Below are 15,825 nucleotides of genomic sequence, written 5' to 3'. Positions count from 1 at the left end.
TGTAGTTTACAGAAAGATGTAAGAAAGACCATGAACAGAACCAGAATTTGATAGCCCACAACGGCTTGCCATAATTTTCTACTGACACATAAAATTTCTCTTTATGGTCACCCTCCGGTCAATCGAAAGACAATCTCAAAACAAATTTTCTCTTGATTTAAAATATAGCTGTTCGTTATGATTGACATAGGTGCAGCAAGAATGGTAATTTATCACATAGCCTGTTAAATCTGCTTCGCTGGAAGTTTTCATAAGAAACTTCGGATTAAAATTGTAAAAGCCTCTTGAGGCCAAGAAGCCAAGCCAAGAATTTACCACTAGATCTCACCTATAGTACCCACAGATTTGGGTAAATTCCGCTCTTTTCAAGGTTCCAAAATATAATAAGTCTTCTGGGCCTGCCAGGAAGTGAACTTCCTTACTCACCTGCAAGGCTGGGAATCTTGTAAATCAGGTACCAGGTTAGATTTCCTAGGAGAGTTTTGTAATCTTCAGCTTTATAAAGTCAATCTTAGTTCCTTTAAAATATCTGGTCTTACCTGATTCTTTGAGCACCATTCTTAAATATGGGCCTCCAGTCAAGGCCTGGTTATATAACCAAGATTTCCAATTATGCTCTGTTAACAAGGAGGACAGATTCTTATTGAACTTATGCAAATAATTATGTTGCCATAAAAATTAGAATAATCATTAGGAGTTTTCCAGTTCTTGAGGAGCTAGTTTGTTCTATAAAACTTCATCTACAGTACAATAAAAAATTAAAAAAAAAAAATGTTTGCCAGTTCTGGAGGGATCAAGTGGGAGGAAAGATAAATGTTTCATTTTTGTCTGCATAAGCAGCTATAACTTACAATGACTATTTAATAGACTATTAAATAGTCTATTAAATATTAGTCTATTAGATAGTCATTGTAAGTTATAGACAGTTTAGGAGAAAAGAGAAAGAAGTTTCTTATATCCATAAAATAGAATATCAAAACATCAGCAGTATTCCATACATATTACTATTCCATATTATTAATCCAAATAATCCTTTAGTCCACTCAGTCGTATGTAATTAACTTCTGTCCCACTCAATCCTGGGTTATCAGTCTTGTGAACCCATCAGCTTCTCCACAAGAGTTCTGGAAATCTTGATTCAGTCCGGTGGTATAAGAAGTGTCATTCAGAAGTCCATGCCCAAATATCTGGAAGTCCTTTCCATGGGTCTCTGATACAGTCCCTTTTTGTAAAAATGCTCTGGTCTGTGGCTTATTGCAAGCACTTTCAGGACACCATCAAAGTAAAAACTATCTGTAGATGATAAGAACTTAAAAGTAGCCATGGTTCAGCTAACAGATACATGAGGAAATTCTCACGATCATTAGCCATTACAGAAATGTAAACCAAAACTACAATGAGATACCATCTCACCCCAACAAGGCTGGCTAATATCCAAAAAATACAAAATAATAAATGTTGGAGAGGTTGTGGAGAGACTGGAACACTTATAAACTGCTGGTGGGAATGTAAAATGGTACAACCACCTTGGAAATCTGTCTGATGCTCCTTAAAAGGCTAGAAATAGAACTACCATAGAAAACCAAACCCATTGCCATTGAGTCTATTCCGACTCATAGTGACCCTATAGAACAGAGTAGAACTTCCCCATAGAGTTTCCAAGGAACACCTGGTGTATTCAAACTGCCAACCTTTTGGTTAGCAGCCATATCACCTAACCACTACACCACGAAGATTTCCAGAACTACCATACAATCCAGCAATTTCACTCCTTCGAATACATCCTAGAGAAATAAGAGCCTTTGCATGAACAGATATATGCACACCCATGTTTATTGCAGCACTGTTTACAATAGCAATAAGATGGAAGCAACCAAGGTGCCCATCCGCAGATGAATGAATGAATAAATTATGGTATATTCACATAATGGAATACTATGCAAAGATTAAGAACAATGATGAATCTGTGAAATATAACATGGAGGAATGTGGAAGGCATTATGCTGAGTGAAATTAGTCGGTTGCAAAAGGACAGCATTGCGTGAGATCGTTATTATAAGAACTCAAGAAACAATTCAAAAACAGAAGAAAATATTCTTTGATGGTAGGAGGGTGGGGAGGGAGGGAGAACGATATTCACTAATCCTATAGTAGACAAGATCTATTTTAGGTGAAGGGAAAGACAACTTACAATACAGGAGAGGTCAGCACAACTGGACTAGACCAAGAACAAAGAAGTTTCCTGAATGCAACTGAACGCTTAGAAGGCCAGAGTAGCAGGGACGGGGGTTTGGGGACCATGGTTTCAGGGGACATCAAGGTCAATTGGCATAACAAAGTATATTAAGAAAACATTTTATATCCCACTTTGGTGAGTGGTGTCTGGGGTCTTCAACGCTAGCAAGCGGCCATTTAAGATGCATCAATTGTTCTCAATCCACCTGGAGCAAAGGAGAATGAAGAACACCAAAGGTAGAGATGAGCCCAAGAGAGAGAAAGGGCCACATAAATCAAAGACTACATCAGCCTGAGACCAGAAGAATTAGATGGTGCCTGGCTACCACTGATGACTGCCCTGACAGGGAACATAACACAGAATCCCTGATGGAGTAGGAGAACAGTGGGATGCAGACCTCAAATTCTAGTAAAAAGACCAGACTTAATGGTCTGACTGAGACTAGAGGGACCCCGTAGGTCATGGTCCCCAGATGCTTTGTTAGCCCAAGACTGGAACCATTCCCGAAGCCAACTCTTCACACAGGGATTGGACTGGACTATAAGACAGAAAATGATATTGGTGAGGAGTGAGCTTCTTGGCTCAAGTAGACACATGAGACTATGTGGGCAGCTCCTGTTTGAAGGTGAGATGAAAAGGCAGAGGAAGACAGGAGCTGATTGAATGGACACGGGGAATACAGGGTAGAGAGGAGGGGTGTGCTGTTTCATTAGGGAAAGAGCAGCTAGGAGCACCTAGCAAATTATGCGTTTAAGTTTTTTTATGAGAGACTGACTTGATTTGTAAGCTTTGACTTAAAACACAATTAAAAAAAATAGCCATGGCTATCTTATTACTAATAATTTTTAAAAGTGAAAGAGCCTATGAAAATTCATTTCTGTAGAATATAAAACAAAGTTAATTAAAAAAAATTTTAGACAAAATATCTCTAAAAATAATGATTAATCCTATTTTCAAAGAAGAATGGAGATTACATCTAATTTATGAAAATGGATCAGCATAATCCTTAGAAAAGAACTGTACATATAACATATAATAATCCTCAGATATAATATAATATTAATATACCCAGATTGTCAAGTTTCTAAACATTTGAATATTACTATTAAAATGATGTGAATCCCCACTTGGAAACCTCTGGCCTGGATGATGATGCTAGATTCAAATCAGAGAAATAAAGTCGTAATCAAGTTAACATCTTGAAAAGAACTGAAGTTATAACTGATAATACTGTACTTTACTTTGGTTGTCTAATATGAGATGACTCAAAGATGCTGATAAATAGAAACATATAATGGACAATAAGAACATGGTCAAATCTCTAGGAACTTCCCTTACAGTATCCCATTTCTAAAATATTTCACCCATACGAATTTAACCTAGGGAAGGCTAAGCATCTCTTCTTATTTAACAACTTTTCCCATGCAGCTCATAAATAGGAACACATCAAATAAACAATTATTTCTAGCACTTATAAAGCAGGAACAATTCTTTTATGACTTTTCAGGGCCCTCTAGGAAGCCCCGAAGAACAAGGTTTTAGGTATAAAAGATACCATTTAGAATTAGGTTTTGGGAGGGTAAAATATTAAAAATTGTCAGGAAATTTGAACGCTTAAGGTCATAACATTCTTTGATGGTTACCAGGAATAGGAGGGGGAGGGAGGGAGAACCACTAACTAGGTAGTAGACAAATGTTAATTTTGGTGAAGGGAACAAAAAACCCAAACCAAAACCAGTACCGTGGAGTTAATTTCAACTCATAGCGACCCTATAGGCAATACAAAATATGGGGGAAGTCGGCACAAAGTGACGAAGGCAAAGGAAGACACTGAGTGGTAAGAAAGAATAAAGAGCAACTATGATAAATTTTTTTTTTATGATAAATAGTATATAGCATATACAATCCTGTAACAACAGCAATAACAAAGAATAATTTACAAGTGGCCACATTGGTAGATATGTATACTAAACAAGTGTGGGAGGTCCTATGGGAGAACACCCACACAAATATATAGGTATGGTTGTGCATATTTCCATATACATATTTATATGTGCTACATTTTTTTTTTTACATGTCTACTCATACATATAATAGAGCACATAGGGGCACAGTTAGATATAACCAAACATGTTGAGAGGCTGAGTTACTGGGCTTCAAGGCTAAGGACCGTGGTCTTCTGGGACCTCTAGGTCAATAGGCATAGCATAGTTCATAAAGATAATATTCTATGTGGCTAGTCGCATCTGAGGTGTTAAAAGCTATCCAGTGAACATCTAAAATACAACTATTGGTCTCTTCCCATCTGGAGCAAAGGAGAGTGAAGAAAACCAAAAGACTCAAGGAAGCAATTAGTCCAAAGGACTAATGGCCCACATGAACCACAGCCGCCACTAGCCTGAGACCAAAAGAACTAGATGTTGCCCGGCTACCACTACCGACCACCCTGACCAGGAACACAATAGAAGGTCTCAGTTAGAGTGGGACAAAAACGTAGAACAAAATTCAAATCCATAAAAAGGGCAAAACTTACTGGTCTGATAGAGCCCGGAGGAACCACCAAGACTATAGCTCTAGGACACCCTTCTATCCCAGAACTGAAGCCACTCCCGGAGATCACCTTTCAGCCAAACAATACATAGGCCTATAAAAAATTAAGAAGCCCTGGTGACATAGTGGTTAAGTGCTATGGCTACTAACCAAGAGGTCGGCAGTTCAAATCCACCAGGCGCTTCTTGGAAACCCTGTGGGGCAGTTCTACTCTGACCTATACGGTCGCTATGAGTTGAAATTGAGTCTACAGCAATGGGTATAAAATAATAATAGTGACACCCGTGAGAAACATGCTCCATAGAACAATCAACTATAAGGGACCAAAAGGGCAACATTTGTCCAAAAGCAGAGATGAGAAGGCAGGAAGGGCCAGGGAAACCTGATGAATGGAAATGGGGAGCCAGGATAGAAATGGGATGGGGAAATTGCTGACACATTGCAGAGATTGCAACCAATGTCAGGGAAAAATTTGTGTATGAACTATTGGATGGGAAACTAATTTACTATGTAAACTTTTACCTAAAGCACAATAAAATGTTCAAAAAAAGAAACTATACTTGGCTCCATTTGAAAATCACAATAAGACATGTAAAAGTAAGTATAGAATAGACCAAAGTTGTAAATAATCTTAATTCTTCCATAGGTGAAGACCTTTTTCTTTCTTTTTTTTTTTTTTAATAATAATTGAGAGCATAATAAAGTTAACATAAAGCGTAGAAAATTATTCTGGTAAGACACAATCTTTTGCTATCTAGGCGATTACACAGGAAAAAAAAGAAACTTTTCATATTGTAGGTGAAGACAACAAACAGTAAACCAAGGAAACAAGATCATCAAAATTGAGCAAACTTGGCTAGTATTTTTAACACGTCATAGGTTTTCCGACCAATATTATAAACCCAAACAAATACAATTTATTTCCAAGTTTTGTCCTTGATTATGCTCTTTGACGTTCTGAAACAAACTGGCACTTTATTTTAGGACCAATCTCAGGGATTCTATGAGGTCAGAACTAATTTCAGAATATCATTAAGGCGTTATTTAACATGCAAAAGCATTCGTGGCGCTATCTTCAAAAGATTCAATAGATGAGCATTTTAATTAAACATATTTCAATTTCAATTTCTGATATGGTTAATGTTGATAGTTATCCCTCCTGCCCCAATGTACACACAAACTCTCTAAGGTCCTCAATAAATTGGAAGAGTACAAAGGCATTTGGAGATAAAGAAACACACAAAACTCTGAGAGTTATTGCTTTAAGAAAAGCTACCCCTTTTCCTTAAGAAACACAAGCATGTACAGTAATATTTCTCTGAAGCTGTTTCTCCTAAGTATGGTCTCAACCGCTAACATATAGTATAACTTTTAAGAAACTAATCTAGTTCGATTTCACAGAGAACACTAAAGGAGTGGGTAAGTATGAACTAGATGTCCCACATCAGCTTTTTTAGTAGACTAGTAAAAAAAAAAATAAAAAATAAAAAAAAAAAGACTAGTAAGGTTCATAAATTCACATAGCACAACTTTCTGTAGTCACACATACCCATTATTATTACAACTCATCAAAGTAGCAAAAATAAACATTCATTAACAGACCTGAAGTTATAGCCTCTCTGTAACATATAACTATAGGAAGCAAAAGCATATAAACTTAAAATTAGGCTTAGTACTCAATGTTTCAATATGAATAAGGAAGACTGAAGAAGAATTGATGCCTTTGAATTATGGTTTTGGCGAAGAAAACTGAATATACCACAGACTGCCAGAAGAACAAACAAATCTGTCCTGGAAGAATTACACCCAGAATGCTCCTTAGGAGCAAGGGTGGCGGGACATCATCTCACGTACTTTGGACATGTTGTCAGGAGGGACCAGAAGCTGGAGAAGGATATCATGCTTGGTAAAGGAGAAGGTCAGCGAAAAAGGGGAAGACGCTCAATGAGATGGACTGACACAGTGGCTACAACAATGGGTTCAAACATAGCAACAATTGTGAAGACAGCACAGGACCAGGCAGTGTTTTGTTCTGTTGTACATAGGGTCGTTATGCAGTAGAGCCAACTGGAGGGTGCCTAACAACAAGCGGCATCAAAAAAGCTTCAGGCTTGAAAAGCGGGGCCTGCCTGGAAGGCAGAAGTGCAAAGACTTCTGGTTGGTGTGATCTCCCTGCTGTATGTGAGTTTGTGAGTCTTCCCAGTTAAAACATAGCTGCTTTTACAAGGTTACGGAGTAAGTGGAAATGGAAGACGCCTGCTGAAAAGAGAAAAAAGAATGTCCCAAAGGAGCTCAACAGATTTAAAAATATTCTTAAAGTAGATGATGAAGTTTTTAATTGAAGATGTTCAAGAGATGGCAACTGTTGTGGTAACCAAACATTGCCAAGAGAAAAGCAATGTGAGGCAAATGATGAAACAGATGACATGAAAATGGAGACTGACATTAAGAGAAACAAAAAGAGTTTTCTAGACCAGCACAGACAGTACCCATTATGGATGAACCGCAGGCAAAGAAAAAAGCTGAAGGCAAAGCAAGAGAAAAAAAAGGGGGAAAAAAAAAAAAACAGCGAAAGACTGAGCCTGGTAGACTCGTAAAAACTTGAAAACATGCCATGTGAGGAGATATTTGATTAAAATGTGTACATTGATTTCAGCTTCCACCAGAAGAAAACTATTTATTTCCGCGTGCTATCTTGGCCTTTTTCTCTGCTGCAGACCAAACATAACTCAAGTTTGTTTTGGGAACTTGAATGAAATATTTTCTTTGGTGAATGAAAGTTATACTGATACGTTAATTGGATGTTCTCCAGTGTTCAGGCATTCTCAGCCATCAAAATTCAGTCAAGTATTAATCTGGTTGTAATTGTTCTTACAACTTGATAATTACAGTCAGCAAATGTAAAACAAATGACATTATACTGACAAATTTAAGCTAACTCAGTTTCGCAGAAAACTATTTTGCAAACGTAATTTTAAAATATAATGGCATTGGATCTTTTAAGCACTGCTTGTTTGGTATTTGAATTTTGTATAATTCAGAATAAAAGATATTTTGTGTTAAAAAAAAAAAAGGGAAAGAAAGAAATCTTCAGGCTTTACTATGAATTCAATTTCTTGGGCCAAGTAGGAAAATAGGGCCTTTGGGAAGGTCCCAGAATGTAGTGGCATTAATTACAACACATGGGCAGCTGCTGTAATAGAGGCTCAGAATAACAATGTCTTAAACAAGATAGGTGTTCATTTCATTCTCCTATATCAACATGAAAATGTGCTAACATGGCAGTTCTACAGAATCAGGACCCAGGGTCTTTCTGTCTAACTCTGGCATTCTTAGGTGTTACCCTTGTCTACAAGGTGCAAAATGGCACACCGCCATGTTCGTGCTCAGTGGGAAGGGGGTGAGGGGAAAAGAAGGACCCTTCTCTCAAAGGACCTGACTCTAAACTTGCTCACTCACTTCTATTCACATCCTATTGGCCAGAATCTAGTCATGTGGCCATCCCTAGCTGCAAAGGAGACTGGGAAATGTAATGTTTATCTGGGTAGCTATATTAGTTATTTATTGCTGATAACAAATCACTTCAAAATACCGTGGATTGAAGCATCAACAATTTATTATTTCTCACAGTTGTGCGAGGTGACAATTTGGTCAGCTCTGCTGGACTTGCCTGTGGCTGCGCTGCAGTAATCGAATGGCTTGACCAGGCTGGGAGATCCACGATAGCCTTGAGCATGTGTCAGGCAGTTGTGCTGGCTGTCGGCTGGGTGTCTCAGTTGTCTCCTCCACATGGTCACCCATTCTCCACTAGGCTAGATGGATCACCACGTGGTGGTCTCAGGGTTCCAGGAGAGCAAGAGCAGAAGCTGCAATGCATTTTAAGGTCTAAGCTCCAAAACTCATACAACATCACTTCTGCCACATTCTGTTGGTCAAAGTCACAAGACCAGCCCAGATTCAAAGGTGTGGAGAAATGGGTTCCACCACCAGATAAGAGGAGCAGCAATGTCACATTGCAAAGGGACAGGACACAGGGAGGCACAATTCACTGGGGTTCATTATTGTAACAATCTACCACAGTGGCCCAGATAAAAATTCTATTACTAAGCAGGAAAAAAAAAACAACTTGTTTCCATCAAGTCGATTCTGACTCATAGCAACCCTATAGGATAGAGTAGAACTTCCCCAGAGAGTTTCCAAAGAGCGGCTGGTGAATTCGAACTGCCGAAGTTTTGGTTAGCAGCCATAGCACTAAACCAGTACACCACCAGGGTTTCCAAGTAAGAAAAAGGAGGATGGTTACTGAAGGGATAAAACCAAAAACGAAACCCAGTGCCATCGAGTCGATTCCGACTCATAGCGACCCTATAGGACAGAGTAGAACTGCTCCATAAAGTTTCCAAGGAGCGCCAGGCGGATTTGAACTGCTGACCCTTTGGTTAGCAGCCATAGCACTTAACCACTACGCCACCAGGGTTTCCATTGAAGGGATAAAGACCCTGTTTTTCTGAAGTGAGGAAACCCAGAACATGAAAACCAGGCTAGACATTCCTGGGTTTAGTGTTTGTCATCAGAGATTTAAAGCCCTGTTTATTAGTAACTCTGTGGCTATGCTAGGGCAATTTGTTACTTGAAATGATTTACTTTTCTATTCCGTCATAAAAGTTCTTTTTGTCTGAATTCAATACAAGCTTCCAATTCAAGGATACAGGTGTGGACTCTGAGCCCACAAGGCAGGTGACTGTGGGTACAAAGACCATCTCCCTTCCTAGCTCAACTAAGGACTTCTGGAGATACTGAGGATATTTATCTTTCAAATTAAGGAAGAAGAAATGTTTTATATGCATATAAAACTCTAGAAAAGATCAGTGGTTCCCTGGAGATGGGGATGAGGGGCAACAAGGATGGACTGTAACGAAGCCCAGGGAAACTTTTAGAGTGACAGAAAAGTTCTATATCTTCATTGGTTGTGGTGACTTGGGTGCCTAAATTTATCAAGACCCATCAAAATGTACATTTAAAATGGGTACATTTTGGGAAAATAGGTACATATTGAATAAATTATACTTCAATGAAATTGATTTAAAATTTTTTTTATTTTTAAGTCAGGAAATTGTGTAGAACTGTGTAAAGGTCATCATGTGTGTGGCAACCCCAAGGACACAAATGGCTACTGTCTCATTAGACACCCCTCAATGGTATCTTACGAAATGTTGAATAAAAACGAAACTCCTTACTCTGGCTTACAAAGCACATATGTCCAAGCTCCTGCCCTCCTTCCGGCCTCACCCTGTGTTACCCTCTGCCTGGAAACCTCTGCCCCTACTTGGGTCAAGAGTAGCCGCCCCTAGGGAGCCTTTCCTCCCAAGCAGGATTAAACCCTCCCTTCCTTCTATCATTTTTGGAACAGGCCATCTAAGCCATGGTTTTTTTGTGTTTGGATGAACCCTATGAAATTGACATTTAAAAAATTTTTTTCCAAAAAATTGTCACAAGTCGGCAATTTCATATGGTTCATCCCCTAATATTATAACAGCTAAGTAAGAGTCACTCTGTCCCCACACCTCCCACGGACCTGCTGCCATTCCTCTAGCACTACCAGGACAGTAGAAGAAAAGCTCTGGAACCAGACAGAGACAGGTTGGAATCCCAGCTCCAGCCCCTTCTTATCTGTATGACCTCAGGTAATTGGTATGACCTATTTTTTTTTTTTTTTTATTGGTACGGCCTCAGTTTCCTTATATACGAAGTTCTGATAACAATTAAAAAAAGTCGGTCACTTAGCAGAACTGGTGTGAGAATTAGGATGCATTGCCACTGGTATGAGAGACAAGCACCCACATGCACTGGTAAACCAAAACTCACTGCTGTTAAGTCAATTCTGACTCATAGCAACCCCATAGGGTTTACAAGGCTGTAAATCTTTATGGAAGCAGACTGCCACATCTTTCTCCCTCAGAGTGGCTGGTAGATTGGAATTGCTAACCTTTTGGTTAGCAGCTGACTGCACTGTTGGTATGAGGTAAATAGGACTCCATCTAAAGATGAGGACTACCCCAGCATAGCTATCAAAACTTTACATGCACACACCCTTTTGTAGCTCATGTTATTGGTGGCCCTCCATATCCCCATGGTCCTTGCCAGGGGCTGTGCTCACCTGTCAGACTTCCAACTGGCAGCACCTGTATCTCTTTCTCTGGCCACCAGAACATGCGCTGTCCATACCCAAGGCAGTCCAGGAAATTAATGCCCTCAGAGCAGCCCTCATTCTGTAACTATGTATAATTGGTGTATAAATACCTCAGCTCCTTCTACCCAGTGGAATAACACTGAGATGGATGTTCTACACTGTTCCCAGAGCTCTCCAGTAGGATTTAACCTGTGGAGCCCCACAGCGGTGACTATGTTGATAAAAAAAATAATAATAACACACCCTTTTTGGCTACTTTCCTTTCTCAAGCTCATTCCCCCATCTTTATTGGCATTTCCTGGAGCCACCTCTTAAATAAACTCCTTTCGCTCAAATTCTTGTCTCAGGGTTTGAATCTGGAGGAACCCAAAGTTCTAGGAATATATCCTATAAATAGTTCTTATACATATATAAAAACCACATATATTCAATTTATTAATTCAACATTATTGTAATAGCAAGAGATTGGAAATAATATATCAAAATGAAACTCATTAAATGCGTTATGATACACTTACACAACAGAATGTTCTGCATGTGTATAAAAGAATGAAAAGGCAATTTATGTCTTGATATCAAGCAATGTCTGAGTTATATTCATGAAAAAGCGAAGTGCAGAGCAGCATAAAAAAAAAAAGCTCACCCATGGGTATATCCATGCAGCTGTGTGTATGTATGTTACATACGCCTAAAATCTTTCTGAAGGCCACCCCAAAATAAGTAACATCAGCTGCCCTTAAGGAGAGAACTTGAATGGTGAGGGTGGGGGAGAAGATTTTCACCACATGCTCTTGCATGTCTTTTGATTTTATATGCAGACAGCTTTATCAATATAAAAACATAGAAGTAACATTAAAATAACAAATGAATGAAAACATAAAGGGAGGTTTATCATTCCTCATTTGACATAATTGTTGAGCCCCTCAGCTGGAGTGTGGGATGGATTGGGACAGGCTGGTGCTGGCTGACCAGCACCTGGCTCTGCCAGTGGCTTCTCCACAGCAGCTCAGTCCCAGCAGCACAGGCTCCTGCAAGACTGCACACTTCTCCATGACGGAAGTTCTCACTTAGGAGAGGGTCTCCCTTTATTTTCACCCATAAGAGCTGCCATCACCTCCATCCTAGAAGGTCTGACACCATCTTTGCCCACACACACAAGGAAGCCCCAGCAATTCTCCTCAGCCAGAGAGACTATTCTGTGACTCAGATGTTCTAGACATCTGAGTCACACGCCCTCACACACACCTGCACACATACACACATACACATGAATGGAAACCCAAGCAGGTCTTTTCTGGGTTAGATGTCACAACCCCAGTCTCCTAATGGATATGTCTGCCCAGCAGCATGGGGGCCTGCATGTTGGTCTGACCAAAGATCTGCTCCTTCCAGAAGAAGCCGTTCAGTAGGGAAGGAGTCATTACTGGGGTACGTCTGCTTGGGGAGCAGTTTCACTCATCATGTCCTTGTACTGCCGTTTGAAGAAACCAAGCTGTGGGGACAGAGAGGAGGTGTTTTATGGACAGAGGAATTGGAGTCAAAGAAGCCCAGGGAGGGAGTGCAAATTATGCGATCCAGGAAGAGAACCAGAGGGACCAAGAGGCAAAGAATGATGTGGTGCATTCTAGATGGGACCTAGAAAAAAGGGGCAGGGAGGAAAATAGCATGGATATTGGGGCCGGGGGGAGAAACACAATATTACAGTATAACAACAACAATAATCACTGTTCCTTTTATAGTGGTCGCACTGTGCCAGGGGCCATTATAACTGCTCTACATGTATTAACCCAATTACTTTCACAATCCCAGGAGGTGGGTATTTATTCCCATTTTATAGCTGAAGAAACTGAGGGATAGAGAGACTCTGTGAGTTGCCCAAGGTCACACAGCTATATTCCATGGTGGGAGTCAAGCCAAGTAATGGAGCTGCTGAGTTCCTGCTTTTAGAGCTGAGGGGTGGAGAAGGAGCAAGGAGGGGGGAGTAGGCGAGAAGAGAGACAACAAGGAAATACCTTGTACAGTCCCGCGGTGATGAGGGCCAGAAGCAACAGCCCCCCCACGGAACTGCCCACGATGAGCGGTACAGGGTCGTGAATTTCATACTGCTCCACTTTGGTCTCTGTCTGGAGGAAAGAGACTCTGGATTTCTGGAAATGTCCTCAATCACACCTTTAGCACTCCCTGAACCACCCCCCTCCCCCTGCCCCGCTATTCTCCCAACCCATCCCTCACTCTTCCTTCTCCCTCTCTTCCCTTTCTCTCTCTAGCTCTCTTTACCCAAAGAGCTCCAGTAGCCCAGCTTTCCTCCTCCCTCCAACACTCCCTCTGGGCCCCCAGACAAATACCTGGGCCCTCACAAATGCCTGCTGTCCTGGAAGCAGGGCAAACACAGAATTGTTAAACAAGATCTCCGCTGTGCTCACAACCAGGAGGTAGTTATTCGCAGTCTGTGGAAGAGAGCAGTGTGGGAGCTGAACCCGTGGGCCCTGAAGTATCACATCTGCATTTGGCTGAACCTCAGGACCCCACATACCTTGATATACCAGTCAAATGAGAGATTGCCTTTGAGGGTGACAGTGAATTCTTCCTGGGTGCTGAAGGAAGGAATGTCACACTGGATTCTCCTGCAGACTGCAATAGAGCAGTTCTGGGGAGGGTAGGAGAGAAGGGAGATGACTAAGAAAGCTGGAATGTGGAAAACATCACCGTGGATTCAGCCCACTAAATGAGGAGGCCATGTTGGGTTCTAGCGAGGGGATGGAGCTGAGGGCCCACGAGTCCCACTCACCAGCACTGAGGTCTTCTTAATCTCAGCCAGGAAATCAGTGTGAGGAGGAAGCCTTTCTTCAGTGTAGCATGAATTGTAGATGTTCTGAGGAAAGAGAGACACTGTGAGAAGAGACAGCAATGAGGGCTCCTGGGACCATCATAAAGGAGAGATGAGACTGCCTGGGTCTAGGTGAGGACCAGACTGGGCGGCTCCAAAATCCAGAAGGGGAAAGAGATTTTAGGAAAGACCAGGGCCATGGAGGGAGGAGTTGGGGCCACCCCCTCAAGCCCAGCTAGACTTACCTGGGAGAAGTTGACCTGGACGTTGTCTAACACTGTCACCTTATTCAGCAGGACGGGGACCAAGAAGACCACACTGATGGAAGGGCTCCTCTGCCCCAGGTTATTGAACTGCATTGGGTGTGGGGGGCAGAAAGGGAGTCAGGTCTCTAGGTCTGTCTCCCCCTACCAGATCCTGAGATCAGCTTCCCACCTCCTACAGCCCAGTACACCTGAATAAGGCCTCATTTCCCCAGGAGTCCTGCCCCCTGGATGTTTTCTGGGAGGCAGTAGAGTGTAGTAGCTAAACACTAGAGAGCCAGAAAGGCTCTTGAGTGACCTTGGACATGTTTTTTAACATCTCTGAGCCCCAGTTCCTTCATCTGTAAACTGGGAATAATGACAGTGCTTAGTGCACAGAGTTCTTATGAAGATAAAATGAGTTAATTATTTACGTGTGTGTGTACATATGCATATGTGCATGTTTGTGTGTGTAGAGAGTGAGAAGGAGCTTAGAACTGTGCTTAGCACATAGTAGGCACTTTATACATGGTTCCCATCATTATTTCTGCATTCCTATCACATTGATTTTCCTCCCCAGCCTCCTTCTCAGAACCCAGACTTCCCCAGCTCCCCACCTGATATTGATGCTCCATAATCAGGCTGGTCTTCTCTGAGGCTGTGAAGTTGAGATATTTGGTAGAGTGCTCAAGGCTGATGGGATAAAGAAGGGGTAGGGGCAGGAGACAACAGAGCATCAGGGCTGTTCCGGGAAGGCATCTGGGGCTAAGAGTGTAAAGGGGTGAAGAGGCACGTGGGTAATGTGACCCTGACGGGTGCAGGCAAGATGATGTGAAGGGACAATGAATGTTGGACACAGTGTGGGCCAGTTTGGGCCATTCATACACACACACAAATATATAAACACATACACAGTCACACAGATACACATGCACATATACTCAGACACATTACACACAAATACATAATTGCCCATGTCCAGCTCAGTGGTGAATGCTGAGCTAAGGCAGCACCTGGTGACCACCATGTAGACAGTGTATTTCACAGGCAGTTCCAGCTGGAATTCGCTTTTGTTGGTCTTGGGCATGTTGTTCTCACTGAAGGGAAAGAGAAAGCTCTAGTCAGCTCTTCAGAACTGAGACTCAACCTTTCCTTCTTCCTGTTCTTCACCTCCCACTTCCAAAAGATCACTAATTTTCCTGTCATCCCTGCATTCTAGCATCACTGTTCCCTAACTCCTTCCCCCTACCTAGCCCAGGCCCATCCCCACTGATATGGATGTCTGCAGAAACCTTCTCCTAACTGGTCCCCCAATTCAAAACTGCTCCCAATCCTGGGAAGTGATCTTTCTAGCATACAAATCCCATCATGACATTCCCATAAGTTAAACCGCAAATTCCCTAATATCAATTATCAGTCATTTTATAACATGGCTGCAGCCCATCTCTCCAGCCCATATCTAACCACCAACTCCCTAAATCCTGCATTAGGTGCTTAGACCCATACTGAGCTTCCATTCCTTAAATGCGCCTTGATCTTTGCAGTCTCCTGGTTCTGCCTGGTACATGCATCCTTCTTTCTACCTCATGCCCACCATCAGTTCATGCCTTTGCTTGGCTAACTCACAGCCTAAATCTTCAGAAGTTTTCTGTGAACACCAAGCTCTAAAGAACACTCTACAACTACATCCCCCCATTTAATCATTCATTTCATACTGTATTGTAATTGCCGATTTACTTGTTTATCTTTGCCACTAAAGTATAAGCCCCGTGAGGGCAGG

At 41.5% G+C, this 15,825-nt stretch overlaps 1 protein-coding gene across 4 annotated transcripts in view; it reads right to left on the bottom strand.

The window, feature by feature from the left end:
- Positions 1 to 3,526: 3,526 nt before the first annotated feature.
- LOC100662792 (integrin alpha-M-like) overlaps positions 3,527 to 15,825 on the bottom strand; it is a 43,325-nt gene continuing 31,026 nt past the window's right edge. For 3 of the 4 annotated variants that reach the window (XM_023558982.2, XM_023558984.2, XM_023558985.2), the window contains 8 exons: positions 15,059 to 15,142; positions 14,663 to 14,738; positions 14,049 to 14,156; positions 13,765 to 13,848; positions 13,510 to 13,623; positions 13,322 to 13,423; positions 12,989 to 13,099; positions 3,527 to 12,468 (listed from right to left, as the gene is read on the bottom strand). In XM_023558982.2, coding sequence (XP_023414750.2) covers positions 12,397 to 12,468; positions 12,989 to 13,099; positions 13,322 to 13,423; positions 13,510 to 13,623; positions 13,765 to 13,848; positions 14,049 to 14,156; positions 14,663 to 14,738; positions 15,059 to 15,142 — 751 coding nt within the window. In that variant the 3' untranslated portion in view covers positions 3,527 to 12,396. The remainder of the gene's footprint in view (positions 12,469 to 12,988; positions 13,100 to 13,321; positions 13,424 to 13,509; positions 13,624 to 13,764; positions 13,849 to 14,048; positions 14,157 to 14,662; positions 14,739 to 15,058; positions 15,143 to 15,825) is intronic. The other variant, XM_023558983.2, reaches the window with a different exon arrangement.

This window comes from Loxodonta africana, chromosome 12 (genome assembly GCF_030014295.1).
Source record: "Loxodonta africana isolate mLoxAfr1 chromosome 12, mLoxAfr1.hap2, whole genome shotgun sequence".
NCBI lineage: Eukaryota > Metazoa > Chordata > Mammalia > Proboscidea > Elephantidae > Loxodonta > Loxodonta africana.
The sequence above is the reverse complement of the archived record's forward strand: the minus strand, read 5'-3'. Positions and strand labels throughout refer to the sequence as shown.